This window comes from Capsicum annuum, chromosome 2 (assembly GCF_002878395.1).
Source record: "Capsicum annuum cultivar UCD-10X-F1 chromosome 2, UCD10Xv1.1, whole genome shotgun sequence".
Classification (NCBI taxonomy): Eukaryota; Viridiplantae; Streptophyta; class Magnoliopsida; order Solanales; family Solanaceae; genus Capsicum; species Capsicum annuum.
Window position 1 is genome coordinate 143,798,261 of NC_061112.1, and position 15,203 is coordinate 143,813,463.

At 32.6% G+C, this 15,203-nt stretch overlaps 2 protein-coding genes across 4 annotated transcripts; one reads left to right on the forward strand and one right to left on the reverse strand.

Moving 5' to 3' along the window:
• The first annotated feature begins 1,894 nt into the window (after window positions 1-1,894).
• Window positions 1,895-5,482, forward strand: LOC107861368 (DUF21 domain-containing protein At2g14520). 3 transcript variants are annotated; one of them, XM_047407332.1, is made up of 11 exons: window positions 1,895-2,075; window positions 2,362-2,438; window positions 2,518-2,601; window positions 2,732-2,845; window positions 2,974-3,060; window positions 3,262-3,401; window positions 3,534-3,621; window positions 4,368-4,441; window positions 4,665-4,789; window positions 4,892-5,145; window positions 5,221-5,482. In XM_047407332.1, the coding sequence occupies exons 1-11, from the start codon at window positions 1,895-1,897 to the stop codon at window positions 5,320-5,322; spliced, it is 1,326 nt and encodes a 441-aa protein (XP_047263288.1). In that variant the 3' UTR covers window positions 5,323-5,482. The 3 variants fall into 3 exon arrangements, with proteins under 3 accessions (XP_047263288.1, XP_047263289.1, XP_047263290.1); XM_047407333.1 differs by having other exon boundaries at window positions 4,665-4,771; XM_047407334.1 differs by lacking the exons at window positions 4,892-5,145; window positions 5,221-5,482 and having other exon boundaries at window positions 4,711-4,741.
• Window positions 5,483-12,201: 6,719 nt separating this feature from the next.
• On the reverse strand, window positions 12,202-13,847 carry LOC107860164 (receptor-like protein 44). Its single transcript, XM_016705430.2, has one exon. It carries the CDS (start codon window positions 13,212-13,214, stop codon window positions 12,402-12,404), a length of 813 nt encoding a protein of 270 aa, XP_016560916.1. The 5' UTR covers window positions 13,215-13,847; the 3' UTR covers window positions 12,202-12,401.
• Between the last annotated feature and the right edge of the window lie 1,356 nt (window positions 13,848-15,203).

The window sequence follows — 15,203 nt, forward strand, 5'->3', positions numbered from 1 at the left end:
GGAGATTTGTTGGGGTCCAGCTCTATATGAATGCAGAAAAATCAATGTTCTAAAATTTTTGCATGTTGTTTTTACTTGTCCAATTTGGCTGCTCAGACTTAGTTGACTATCCATTTTTTCAACCTTTGCATTTTGTCAATTTCGATTGCAATGTCAATTCAATTTTGGCTGGAAGAAAATGGTACTGGTAAGCAGGTTCTTCTGTCTATAAATTGAGAGCCTCAGCTCAATTGAAATGTACACCAAACACCAAAATGGGAGACAAGTGGTATCAGAGCACATATTTTGCTCATTCACAAAAATAAATTTGTGGTTGGTGGTACTATACTCGATAAAAATAAAATATTCGGAGTAAAGTACGAGGTAGCAAAATTCAACAGTGATAGCGATTTGGGAGGTGCCCAACTCCATTAGTATGAGGCCTTTTGGGAGGTGCCCAAAAACAAATCCGTGAGGGCTTGACCCAAAGCGGACAATATCATACTAGTACGAAGTTTGAATTAAGTTACACATGGTCTCAATAATTAGTTGTCACATTATTTTTCAGATGAAATTATTGTAAAATTCACTCATATTGACTTTTGTGATGATTGAAGAAAAGTAAAATAACTTTTATGTAATGAATGAAAGAAAAATAACTTTTGTCTAATGGAAATAAAGTTAAGTGATCATAAGCGAAATTTACTCCCCTTGCCATCATTCTTTGGGATTGTATATACCCTTAAACCAAATGATGTACACGTGACATAATTCTAGACATTTGCACAGGTTTAAGTTATTTTATCAAAAATTTAAATAACTCACCCAACTATCCATTCTCAAAACCCAAATTAAGACCCAAATTCCACCACTTTCATGCAACAGATATTTCACTCCCGAGGTGCAAATTCATAAGAGGCATATAAAATTATCACACGTTAATAGCATAAAAAATTTAGGTTTGTATAAAATGGAGTATCTAATATCTTTGTTATGAACAAAATTGAGGCACACTTTGAAAGAAACAATTAGTTACAGTCGTCTCGTAAAGATTATGCATGACAATCTATTGTATATGTATATTACTCTCGTCATCCTAATTCACGAAACATCGTTCGAATTTTGAAAGCTAAATGATTTATTTATTTTTGTGATTTTTTCATGTATTATAATTTTTTTAGTTATTTTAAAATATTAATTATTGTGACTTATAACTATCATATACCCTTCACATTACTTTCACAAGACCTTTTGTATTTCACTTTTCCTGAATGAACTTTGATAGCTAACTTCTAACTGGCAGGTTCTAAACGGGAATTATGTCTTTATTCAAAAGAAACAATTATGTACTGCTAAAATGAACATGACAACAATTAGATTCATGTACTTATCGAGTAAACCAAGAGATTTAAACTTGGCCGCTAGTTTAAAATATAGCAAGCAATGCGTGGCCGCCTTAATTAAAGTTGGGCCAATTCGTCGGATCCATATGCTTACAAATCTTGTTTCAAAGGCGACTTTAAGATTTTAATTTAATAGCCATGAAGTACTATTTCACCTCCATTTTTGTGACAAAGATTCGAACTCAATGTAAATTTAGTATTCTTCAAAAAATTATATCTATATAAATAAAGGTCGATTCGAAGGTTATACATCCGCTTATGTCTTGTTTCTCGTTTTACTTCTTGGCTAATTGCTTCTTTAAAAGAATCGATCAAATGAAATAATATTGCCTTGTTTGGAATTCATAGTATATTATTATTCCCTGCATGCAGGCAAAAAGATATTCCACTGATTGTTCATGGGATTTCTCGCCCAAATCTAGCTTATTTTTCATCTTAAATCCTTCAAGCATAGCCACAAAGATAATTACATTTCGTTAAGAAGAAACAATAAAAGGAGAAACGAAACTAAAATGGGACATACGTACTTGAAATGTTGCAATGCAGAGTTCTTCATCTATATTGCAGCAGTTGTATTTCTAGTGTTGTGTGCTGGTCTCATGTCTGGGCTTACATTAGGCCTCATGTCTATGAGCGTACTTGATCTTGAGGTTCTTGCAAAATCTGGAACACCAAAAGACCGTCTTCATGCTTGTATGCGCTCTCCACATATATTTATTTCTTTCTTCTTGCTCCATTTCTTTATACATGCATGAAATCTCTACTCATTCTATGCCTTCCCAAGCAACGACGATAAGATTTAAACTAATACTTCAGACTTTCTTAAAGAATTGATAGTGTAACAAGTGTCACATCCACTTCTAGAGTTTACGAATGACCTTTTAAGATTTTTTTGGTTCTTTTGAGAAGATTGAAGAGTTACCTTTTTTTAATTATGAATGATCAACTTGTTTAACTACTATTTTTGTGGTAACTTCAGCAAAGATCTTGCCCATTGTGAAGCAACAACATCTATTGCTATGTACGCTTCTGATCAGCAATGCTGCTGCTATGGAGGTAGGCATTGCTACAATAAAAGAACCATAACGGTTACTATAATACAATTGCAATTGATAGGAATACCTTGATTTCCCAGGCACTTCCTGTTTTTCTTGATGAGTTAGTGCCAGATTGGGGAGCAATTCTTCTTTCAGTAACATTGATACTCCTCTTTGGTGAGGTTAGTTGTCAAATAATGCAAATGAAATGCCTTAGCAAGCGCAAAAAGGGATTTTTTTAATGTTTTTTTCTGCCTTTGTTTTCATTTTCTATTGTGAAGTATAGAGTTCCAATTAACATTTGGTATGCAGATTATACCACAGTCTCTCTGTAAAAGATATGGATTAGCCATTGGTGCAACAGTTGCTCCACTTGTTCGCGTTCTTATTTGGTTTTGGTTTCCAATAGCCTATCCGATAAGCAAGGTGAGGACATTTACCTGCATTTACGAGAAATGCAGCTTATTGTATATTTCCAGAAAACAATGTGTGAGACTACTTATCGCAAAAGTGTTCTATGTATAATTTTGTTTGCCTATGTTCCTAATCATCAGATCTTAGACTTCCTGTTGGGGAAAGGACATAAAGCTCTATTTCGCCGAGCTGAATTGAGAACACTAGTTGACATGCACGGTAATAAGGTACTTAACATGTTGCTCTCTGCTAAGGACGGTTGTTCTATCCTTCTTTCGACTCCAAAGCACTAGGCTCTGCTAAATGTGCGAACCCATTGTTTGATCCGCCACTAATCAGAATCTACATTTCCTGTTCTTTGACTTTATCCTAATTTGATGCAAACTGTACATCTACCTGCAATGCTGCTGATTTATTATTGTTATCAGGCAGGAAAAGGAGGAGAATTGTCAATTCATGAGACAAATATAATTGCAGGAGCACTTGAGCTTACTGAGAAGACTGCAAGGGATGCCATGACTCCTATATCTGAAACTTTTGCTATTGATATCAATGCCAATCTAGACAGGTACATTTCACAAGAGTTTACAAGACCATTTACCAAAATACATAAAAAGCTGATAATTTCTACTATAATTTATTATAATTACCTAAGATGTGGGATGAGTAAGATAAGAACATATATCATGTCTTTGAGCAGGGATCTGATAAATTTAATCTTGGAGAAGGGACATAGCAGGGTTCCAGTTTACCACGAACATCGAACAAACATAACTGGACTTGTCCTGGTAAATCTTGAGAATGTAACACTGAATTATTGTTACCTTTGCTATGAAAATTGATAAGAGCTAGGCCAAAACATGCTATAGCTGTTAGTTCTTCTGCATATGGCTCAAAAAGAGGAACTTAAAATTAAACAAATCCCCGGAAATACTGCTGACTTTTTTGCTTGAATCAAGCTCGGAATCGCTGTGTCCCAACAGGGAAATTTTTCATCGTCATCCCTTTTATGTTGCCTGTTGTGATAAAATAAGATGATGACTATCAAAGAGCAATAAATAGCCAAAGTGTATGAAGAAATTAAATGCAGTACCTTAGAAAGAGGGAAAGAAAAGAAAAAAAGGTTTTGATGAATAATGATGCCTTAGATTTCTAAGAAACTCAGGAACACACTGAGCAAGCACCAAGGATTTTCATGGCATGTGTGTTTATACAGAAAATGGAAATGCAAAATGACATAATGTATTTGAAAGAAAGCTTTACCAACAATAACATGTGAAAAAAATGGTTTCTACAAACTTCATTCAAACAAAAATTAAACTCTTGAGTATGCAAGAAGCTTTAATTTTACCTACTCAAGAAGAGCGGAATAAGAGTTTTTATAGATCCAAGTTAGCAATGTCAAGTCATTACTGCCTGAATCTTTCTGTGAGTTAAAATAGCTCTCATATAAATGCCTGGTTCTGATAAAAATAAGTTTTTACTTACTAATTGTGGTGATAGCATCATAAGAGTTCATTATTCCGTCAAACAGGTGAAGAATTTGGTGACAATTAATCCAAGAGACAAGGTGCCCGTTAAGAATGTAACACTACGGCGTATCCCAAGGTAGCTAAGTTGGAAAGAATATCCCAAGTTTTGCATGAAACTGTTAAGTCATCGCTGTACTAACTACTGCTTAGTGTCAAGAAAATCGCATCCAAGTTTTTATTAGTCTATAAGTTCTAAACCCTAACAGACTACTGTAATATTTTCTTAGCTTAGTGAATCATAGCCTTGACATACCACATTGTTAAATAATCCCCCTGACATCGTTTGCAAAACATGCTAGAGTTTCAGAGACAATGCCATTGTATGACATTCTAAATGAATTCCAGAAAGGCCTCAGCCACATGGCTGCTGTTGTGAAAAGGCAAGATGGCACAATGGATAAAGAAAGCGCCAATCTGTCCGCTGGTGGTGAGGAAGAACATACGGTCTATCTATTTTCTTGCCATTTTACCATGATCTAGCTTATCTTACTTGCTCGAGATTTTTACATGTGAAATGCCACATCAGTAAGAGAAGTGAGATTGAACATTCCTGGAGAAATCTTTTATCAAAGGAAAAGTTCAAGGGTCGAACGATCACTGAGGAAATCAAAGAGATTCAATGCAAGTATTTCGCGAAGAGAGTACTCAAAAAGCCGAAGGTGGTCAGAGGAAGTTCACCCCGAGATCCTTCCAATTAAGGAAAAATCACTTTCAGCTCGTTCTTCAGAAGAAGTAATTGGGATCATTACCATGGAAGATGTCATTGAGGAGCTTCTAAAAGTAAACAAAATGTTTCCTTCTCTAAGTTGATTCTATATTCTGTCACCTAAACTTGGTACTAATTTCTTGGTGCAGGAGGAGATCTATGATGAGACAGATCATGTTGATGCCAATTCCATGTCTAGACTCGGCCGCAACATCAGCATAGGCAAGTCACACGGGGTGGTGTACTACTGATGGAGCATCAAATTAAACACATTGCTGTGATTTGAACAAGATGACACAAGCAGCAAATATGCTTGAAATCGTACTTGTCAGTTTCCTTGAATTATAAATGGATTGATTTGGACAAGTTATATTTTTCATTAGCGATGTTCATCTATGCAACATGACAAACCCTAACCCACATTTCTTAGGTTTTTGTCTTGATTTTTCCTATCGTATTTGAGTTTTATCAAACAATGAAGAAATGCACACCTTAGGTATTCATTTTGTATTATTCAAAACAACTGATGGATTGCAGTATCTCGTTTGTACGTTTGATGTTCTATGTATTGTCTGTCCACTAGCACACGGCCTATCTCATGGGTCCATCTGGCAAGCATGTGGGTCAACTATATTCATTTTAAAATATAAAAACTACTTGAAGATATTGGTAGGCACGATTTAATCACTTAGGCATCTAATCTTCATTTTTAATGCGTGCTTGTTAATTGCTTGAGTTATTAGGTTTGATACTTATTTTAATTGAAGAGGCAACCTAGTTGACACGGACCAAATAGATTAGATCAAACGAACTTAGATAAAAGGAAATTAAAATAAGCAACACAAAATGGGTTCTATTAGTCAAGATAGTTGTGCTCCCCTTGTATTCCGCCATCATAATTTTGATACAGTGGGGAAAAATTAGTATAAAATAAAATTGATGAAGTACAACTTTCAATTTAAGATGTGCCTAAATTTTTTTGACATAAAAGGTCTTATACAAGTGAATGTTAATAATCTTAAAAAGATTTAAATAATGCAAAGTAGAAATATATTTAATAAATTATTTTTGGATATTTAAAAATATGCTATAGTGGGTCCCACCGCACTGCAAGGGAAGAGTCCTCCGGATTCCGGAATCTTGAATGTAGCAAGAATAGGACCCATTAGTATTATGACGCATGTCATTCTCCCATGACCCATTTTAATGAGATGCGTCAATGTTCTCTTTGACCACCCTACTTCTTTTACTTTTACTTCATAAAAATACTACTTACTCCATTCGATTTTACTTATTCATATTATTAAAATATATTTATTTTAAATTAATCATTAATCTACAGAAAAATGGTAAAGTTGATTTAATTTTTTCATTTTACCTTTAAATGATTGTTTTTTTAAGAATAATATTAAAAAGTTCCTCTAATATTAATCATTGTATTGATAAATCACCCGCATAAATATATTATCCATTAAAAAGAATGAATTAAAAAAAAATATCATTTTTATTTATGATTTATTAAGGAACGAGCGGAGGGAAAAATAGATAAGTAATGTGAAATGGATAATGCATAAAGTTATACGTTTTGCTATTTAAATGAATTAATTTTTAAATGGATTGATTTCTAATTTTTCTCCGTTAGTGACTGAATTTACGTGTAACGGAACATAAAGTTATTAAAAACTGAAATCACGTTCGAATATAATTTATAAAAATTTATATATTACATTAAAACTATTAGTATTAAAAAAATACAAATTAGAGATGGTGACAAAAGATCCCCTATCTGACTCCTTTGCATATTATTTTGTGGCTTTAATCGGATGTTACTTTCGGTGGGGGAGTTGAATATTTGTGTTCAGGGGCCCATCCAATCTGCTTCAATGTTTTTATTCTTCCACAAGACGAAAAGGCAGATCAATCGCTTTTAGTCTTGCTTTATTTAACTTCAAATTTATTTAAATTAAAATATCACTTTAAAATTGTCTGTTACTCTTCATGCCTACCGTGCTTCCATGAGAAAAAAAATAGTATTGTTCATGATTCTAACTTCTTTTCTTCTGTGAGAATGATGTTTTTGTATTAAAGACTTGATTTTTCATGATGGAGAAAGAAGTTGTAGATTATGATAAATTGTGTTACAATTTTTTAAATTTACTAGTCTAGCTATAGCTAGGTGTACGCGCCTTGTGTGTAACTCACTTTAAAGAGTTCAAACATTATACTAAATAAAATATTTGTTTAAATAATAAATATGAATATGATAATTAAATTTAATATCTTTTGAGTATGTAAATATGGAGAATTTATTTATTAAACTTAACTTTTACCAAAAATATTTTTAAAAGTCAATCGACATTCATTTACTATCTGTAAATTACAACAAAACAATACAATGATAGAGACATCACAATAATACAATTAAATCTAATCTTTACACACAAAAATTTTTTCAAAGTCGTCCGACACTCATTTACCACCTGTAAACAATAACAAAATAATACGATAATTAAGATATTAAAATAATACAACTAAACCTACCCTTTACACAAAAAAATTCCTCAAAGCCGACTAACATTTATCTATCACCTGTAAACTGCAACAAAATAATACGATAAAAGTGTGATATCAAAACAATACAATTAAACTTAAATTTTACACACAAAAATTTCTTAAAGTCGATCGAGATTCAACTACGAACTGTAAACTACCAAAAAAAAATAAACTAATAGAGATATTATGATAATACAATTAAACCTAATCTTTAACTAAAAAAAACTTTCAAAGCCGACCCACATTCATCTAGCATATGCAAATTAAAATAAAACAATAAGATAATAAAGATATCAAAACAATATAATTAAACCTAACATTTACACAAGAAATTCTTCAAAACCAACCGACATTCATCTACGACCTATAAATTATTGAAAAAATAAAATAATAGTGATCACAAAGTTTTGATTTTGATCCAACTAATTATTGTTTGAGTGAAAATTTTGACCCTAAAGAATGATTTTGAATGAAAACAAAGAAAACATATATATACGCACATGTTAAATTCTATTATGCTGACAAAAACAGTGAAGAAGTTGAGGATTAGAAAATCAAGCATCCACCTATCTAGACATACAATCGAATCAAGTTAGATGAACATCAATCATATTTTCCCAATAGGCAAATCAGTTTGTTCTCTAGTTTAACGTACATCTCAATATTTATAGAATTATTTCCTTAATTAATTTTAGGAGTATTTTTCTAATTGAATAGTAGAAAAAGAAAATATTAATTAATTCTTCTACCATATATTTTAGGAGTCTCATATATTTTAGGAAGTCTTGTAGAAAGAAAAATATTAATTAATTCTCCTACTATATATTTTAGGAGTCTCGTATATTTTAGGAAGTCTAGTTAATATAATAAAAAATAATTAAATAATAAATTAAAAAAAAAAGTGAAAAGACAGTTTTGTCGAGTCTTTCGACAAAAAATTCAAATCACTTTTTTAAGGATGTTGACATTTTTAATATATTATGGATATAGATATAGATATAGATATAGATATAGATTAAAATGACTGCGTTTGAAAATCACATAAATATTTCTTCACTGTTTTAATTTTACGCGATGACGTTGAACCATAAATTGAATTTACGATTTTAATTTGACACGTGTGTGTCTAATTATACGAGTGATAGTGCAATGAAATATAAAAATAACGAATAAACATTTGTTTAGAACACACTATAAAAATTTGGAAGAGCATATTAGTGATGAGGATGAGAATGGATGTGTCTAGTTTCAAGAATTAATTTGAATTCATGTCGAAACAATTAATTATGAAAGTCAAGCGCTTTTTTAAGAAAATAGCAAAATACATGCATTCGATAAAATTTCTAATGAAGATGTTTGGGGTCCAGATGTGTACTTGCATTGTCACATACACAAGAGAGATTAAGGAAATGTATGGTGGAGTTAAAATTTAATTGAGAATAGTGGAAGGAGACTCAAAACACTCTCCAACCGAGATGGAGTTAGAACAAGGATCCATTCTTAGTCCATTTTGTTGTGCTGGTGATGGATGAATTAACACAATATATTAAGAGGAGGTATGCGTATCATGGTGTATGTTATTAGCGGATGACTTAATATTGATTGGAGAGATACACTGCTGAGTTAACGATAGATTGGAGATTTAGATATAGATCATAGAGTTAAAAAGTTTAAAATTGAGCAGGACCAAGACAAAATACATGCAGTGCAAGTTCAATGATGCATCACACGAGGCAGATGCGGAAGTGATCAATATTGCTACACAGGTTAATTATACCCAAGGAAGGAAATTTCAGGTATCTTGAATCAACAATTCAAGAAAACAGGGTAATTGATACTGATGCTATACAATATACAGGAGCTCTCTTCTGTATCTCCATAGTTATAGTATTTCAAAATAACGTGGGACAAAATTAGAAAGAGAGCATGCTTTGATTTTTAAACGTAGCTAGATGAAAATCTTATCTAGTTACAGTAGAGGAATCAAATCAAATCAAATCAGCAATAAACAGCATCATGCGTATTGAAAAAGACTTTTAGTCACGCTTTGAAACAGGTATTATAAGATTTTTCACTAGAGAAATTAAATGGAACTATTAAAAATCATTAAGAAAAGAAGTGAAGAAGCTATGAAGAATCATTTGGCTTAGAGACAGGCTAGCCCAAAGTAAATAATGATGTCAACCACTTAGATCCACTACAGTCAATTATACCACAAATAGCTGAAATTTGAACTTCAACCAAGCTTTTGCTTATGCACATTCAAAAAAGACACTAATTGGCAACTTATTGTGTTTGGTGACAATGTGATGTCCACTATACAATGCCGTTTTTCAATAGTTGATGTTTATAGCTGCGTTTCAGAAAACTTGTTCAACTGTTGATAGAAAAGAATTGAATACTCCCCATTTATAGTGCCCTGAGAGCAACTATTATATCGAACAAGTGGTTGATTTAGCATAAACATTACTGTGCAGGTGTAATTGATTTGGTATAAACATTATCGCACTACTCTCGTCTTTGGATATGCAAAACTGGAAGTACAGGAAATATTTTTAAATCCCTTTCCAAAAAATTTCACTCTCTTTTTTGTATTTAAGATGTTCTAAAATTTATTATTAAAAAAAAAAAAAAAGATTTTACCGCAAAAAGAAGAAAAACTAAACAATGGGCATGCACGAGTGAATTTTGAAATGTTCGATAACTCACTCCGTTTTAGTAAAATGCTTATGAGCACTTAATGCTTATCAATGTAGTATTTTAAATCAGCTGAGCCAAACGGGCTCATAGTTACTTATTAGGAAAAGGAGGAAGTATTGTCATTCCATTTGTGTGCTTACAAGTTTACAAGGCTTCTCTTTAAGGCAGAGGAGGATAGGAAGGGTAACGTAAATTGTTTTTAATTTTTTAGAAAATGTTATTCTGTTTAGAATAAATTTAAAATGGTGTCCAAGGACAACAGATACTCCTATAAAAATGGAAATCTTATGACACCATTTTTTGGAGACCTAACATCAGGGGTAATAGTAAGGTGAAAAAGGAAACCTGGATTCAAATTGGTTAGAAATTTGGATGGCACAAGAAAGTGTATCTATCATAGAATCCTAACAGACATTGGACGAATCCATATTCCGATTTTGCTGTTTTTTGTTGCTCAAATTTTCTAGACCTCTTCATTATAACAACGCGTAAACAAACACCGATTGTACCAAACATTGAGGCGCCACAAATATCTTTTACTTATATATATGTTGGCACCAACCTGAATTCCCCTAACTATATAATCACTCCGTCCCAAATTACTCGTCCCAAATGTCCTAGTTTGAATTCCCATTTTACTTGTAGAGACAAATTTATTTTTTCATGTATTTTTACCCTTTGCATTAATTACTTTTTCTTTAAATTAAAATGTAAACATCATTTAATAGGGGTACTATGATAAACTAGCCATGTTATTAACTATTTTTCTTAATTAATGTGTCATCTTAATTTGGAACGGATAATTTGAGGAGGAGGGAGTATGTTTCTTTTTGTTGGTGATGTTCAACTCATTGAGGAGCTGTATTAATCGGTTAAACATCCTTTTGCCGAATTGTACTGCTTATATAAGTTTCTAAATAAATGGTATTTTTAGCTTGACTTGCACACCTTTAAAGAACCTACCAATTCCTAACTTACACTTAATAAATACTTTGGTTATGTAAAACTTTCTTATATTCAAAGAAAGGTAAAATTGGAAGAGCATTAATTATTTAGAACACCACTTATTAGAAATATAATGAAAAAAACTAAGCTATCACAAATTTAGAATTAGAAAGAGTGAATCTAAGTTGATTTTTTAGATGGTCCTTCAGATAAGAGCTACTCCTTTTCTTTTTAATGCAAAATAATAGCTGCTAGTATTATCTCATAAAGTAGTCTTTCCCCTCTAGATTTCAATTTTCTTTAACAAAAATAAATAAATAACGGTTTGAGATGATAACTAGTAAGTACTCTATTAAATAACAGATGAGAAATCAACTCCATTAAATCCTAAGCATCTCAAGTGAAGTTGACGAATTTGCCACTAAAGTCCATCATCATCAATTCGATATGCATATTCAAAGGCTACTATATGGAGTAGTTATATATTTTTTTCTTTAAAAAAAAAAAAAAGATTTATTGTTACAACAGAATAATACTAAGTGCAGTGACAATTAACCCTTGGCTTCTTTAGTCATCAATATTGACAAAAAAAAATTAGGACAATGGTTGGGTTTTGCAACCGAACAATATTTAAAAAGTTGGTACCAACAAAACCACCCTCAAGACTGTTCCAAAAACTAAAAACTAAAATACAAAAAACAAGTCGTGGTGTGGGAGCAAAGCTGGAAATGAGCCACATTTATCGTCTATGATTTGCTATAAAATATATGCACGATTTGCCTTATTTTTTTAATATTAGGATAAGTACTATCCACGTACAAGTTGTTACAACCTGGAAATGGACGCAAGCCAACCCACTTCCATGGCATCAAATTAGACTACAGATTAATGCTGTACTACTAAGTACTAGTAATTATATATGTACCAGAAACTCAATTCCAAATTTCTTCAATCCTTTACATATTTGTAATTGGGGTCAAATGTTAGAAAAACAAAGCTAAACAAAAATAATGAACCTAAAAAAGAAAATTTAAAACCAACAAAAATGAAAAAGAAAAAGGGCAAAACAAACCAGCCTAAAATTAAAATAAATAAATAAACATACCTGTAATTTGAAAATTATAATTTGTATTCAATAATCAGGCATAAGTTGACTAATTTTCCCTTCTTCAGCATCTAATTTTCTCTCAGAAACTCTTAACCATATACAAACAGCTGTAAAACTTAGCACTAAACTCAAAAATCCACTTCCTAATCCGATCCCAACAATTGCCAAAACGGATAACCCGTTATTCTTTTTGGGTGGTAATGGGTACCCATAAAGATCCTTATTCCCATCAAACGAACTGGCATTGAATCGGGGCAAGTTACCGCTCCGATTACCCAGTGAAACCGGTATTGGACCCGACAATCGATTGTTCGATACATCGAAAACTGACAACCTAACAAGGAGGCCCAGCTGCTGTGGGATAACCCCACTTAGCTGATTATCATGAAGATCAATCACATTAAGGTATGCGCAAATGGCGAGCTGTTCAGGGATTTGGCCTGAGAGTTGATTAGCAGAGAGATTTAAGACGGCAAGATTAACGAGGAATTGTAGTTCTAAAGGGATTGGTCCGGAGATAGAGTTGGAGGAAAGGTCGAGGGCTTGGAGATTAGTACAATTGGAAAGATAAGGAGAAATGGTACCCTTAAGGGCAAGATTGGAAAGGGTAAGTTTATAGATGCGACCATTGTTACAAGTTGCACCTTGTAGATAGGAAGTGAACCCATCACAAGGTTTAGTAAAAGAGGATTTAGTCCAGTTTTGAAGATTCTTCAAAGGGTCTTGTAAAGATTGACTGAGATGGGTTAAGCACATCTCATCATTTGGATCTGGTGTACAAAAAGGGAAAATAAAAAGGAGGACAAGGGAAAATAATAGGTTGTTCCAAATACCCATTTAGCTGCTGCTGAGTCTATTTCTGTGAGCTAAAAATGGGATGAGAAACGAGAAAAAACTGTAGCAAAGAGTGGAGAGAGTGAGAATGAAGAATTTTTTTGTGAGAGGGTGGTGGCTCTCTTTTTAAGTCTTTCTGAAATTTGTGTAGTGTTGTCAGCAAACAACGTTAGCAGCGGCAGAGGCAGAGGCAGAGCCACAGAAAGAGAGAGAAAAAGGAAAAAAGTGAAAGGCTTTGTGTAATGTGAAGTTTATTTCGTGTTCTCTTTTTTTTTTTGTTTTAGTAAAACTCTATGGGAGACGAGAGAAATAACAAAAAATAAAAATAAGAGGGATTTGCTGTCATTCAATTCTACGACTGTACCAATTAATTTATAGTATAGGAAAAAGGTTGGTGGGGGTGGGCGTAGAGGGGGAAGGGGGGAAGTAATAAAAACTTTTTATTATGAAGTGTCGTGTTGGCTTAGGCTGTTGTGCTGCTGATGAGGAAAGAATAAGGGTGTTTCATTCATATCTCTTCATTTATTTATGTCATACTTTATGTAATGGTTTCAGGCCAAATAAGAGAGAGAGAGAGAGAGAGAGAGAGAGAGAGAGAGAGAGAAGTGATTTTGGGGCCAGGCAGCATAGCACTCATTCTTACAATGGCAAATCACCAAAAAGAAAATTAAAGAATTGGAAGGGTGTTAGGTGAAAGTGAAAGGAGAAGGGGGAAATGGAGACACGAGAGAGAGTGGGCGTTGAGTTATTCATCTTTTGTGTTGTGGAGCACACTTGAAGGACTATGAAAACGACTATTCCATTTCTTGTCCTCTATCCACTTGAGTTTTGAGACTACATATTTTCTATTATTTATTTTATTTGTATAAATTTCTCTTTGTGGTTTCTTTAAGGTTTGACGTTTAACTTCTGTACTAATTTTTATAAGGTGTGAGAAAATAGATCTAATTGTCATAATGTAACTTTCATCTCCAAGTCCTGCCCTTATTCTTTTATGAAATTACTATCAGTGTTTGGGACTTGCAGTATTTTGCCTTATACACAAAGCAATTACGAGCTTTAATCTCAAGTGATCCAAAACGGACGCAAATGATGATTTAACAATATGGACATGCATTTACTTTGAATTGAAAAAAAACCGACGTGCATGTATTTTTATTTGAATAAGTACCTCAAATGCTTTAATTCAAGAACAATTAAAAAGAACAAATTGATAAGTGAATTAATACGGTTGGACCTGTTACTCGAGATACATCGAATAAAAACAATATTAAATCATGCAATTCTATTATAATTTGTGAACAATTAAATAACATAAACTAGTCTTGTCAATCCAACATGATTTGTGAACAATTTAAAGGGAGAAAAATTAAAGATTGTATCGAGAAAACATAATTAAATGATATGCCTTATACAAATTAAAGGTCGATTTTTTTATTCTTTTTTGCATAATTTACATACAAATGATACATGAAAAAGGAAAATGGTGCCCAAAATAGAGAGCGGGGGGGGGGGGGGGGAGGTGATAACTGAATTATCACATACTCCCTCGTTCTAGTTTATATGTCGTCATTTTCTTTTTGGTCCGTCCCAAAAAGAATGTCACATTTCCTTATTTGGTAACTATTTAGTGGTATCATTTCAATTTTATCCTTAGTGGGTCTCACTTATTAAGAAAAGTCAACAAAAAAAGTAAACATTAAAATAACTTTAAAAGAGGCAATTTTGAAAACTTTAGAAAGTTATCACTTATTTCTTAAATTCTGTGTCCGTCAAACAGCAACACATAAAATGGGACAGAGGTAGTACCATTTATACTTTTTTTTAATGCTCTATTGCATTTCTTGTGGATCCATTAGTGTTTCTCTGAGTTTATTGATGCATTCTTCTTTTGAAGACTCTTTTCAGATTTCTTAGTTCCCTTACAAAATTATTCAATAGAAATTAACTTAATTGGTGTACCTTAATACTAAGTAGGGTTCACGCGTATAG

What these genes read in the sequence shown, in the direction of transcription:
- LOC107861368 (XM_047407332.1), top strand. Translation starts at nt 1,895, where the DNA reads ATGGGACATACGTACTTGAAATGTTGCAATGCAGAGTTCTTCATCTAT. An exon ending in TTGACATGCACGGTAATAAG is followed by an intron (nt 3,061 to 3,261) that starts GTACTTAACATG and finishes TATTGTTATCAG; the next exon opens with GCAGGAAAAGGAGGAGAATT. An exon ending in AAGCGCCAATCTGTCCGCTG is followed by an intron (nt 4,790 to 4,891) that starts GTGGTGAGGAAG and finishes ATGCCACATCAG; the next exon opens with TAAGAGAAGTGAGATTGAAC.
- LOC107860164 (XM_016705430.2), bottom strand. Translation starts at nt 13,214, where the DNA reads ATGGGTATTTGGAACAACCTATTATTTTCCCTTGTCCTCCTTTTTATT.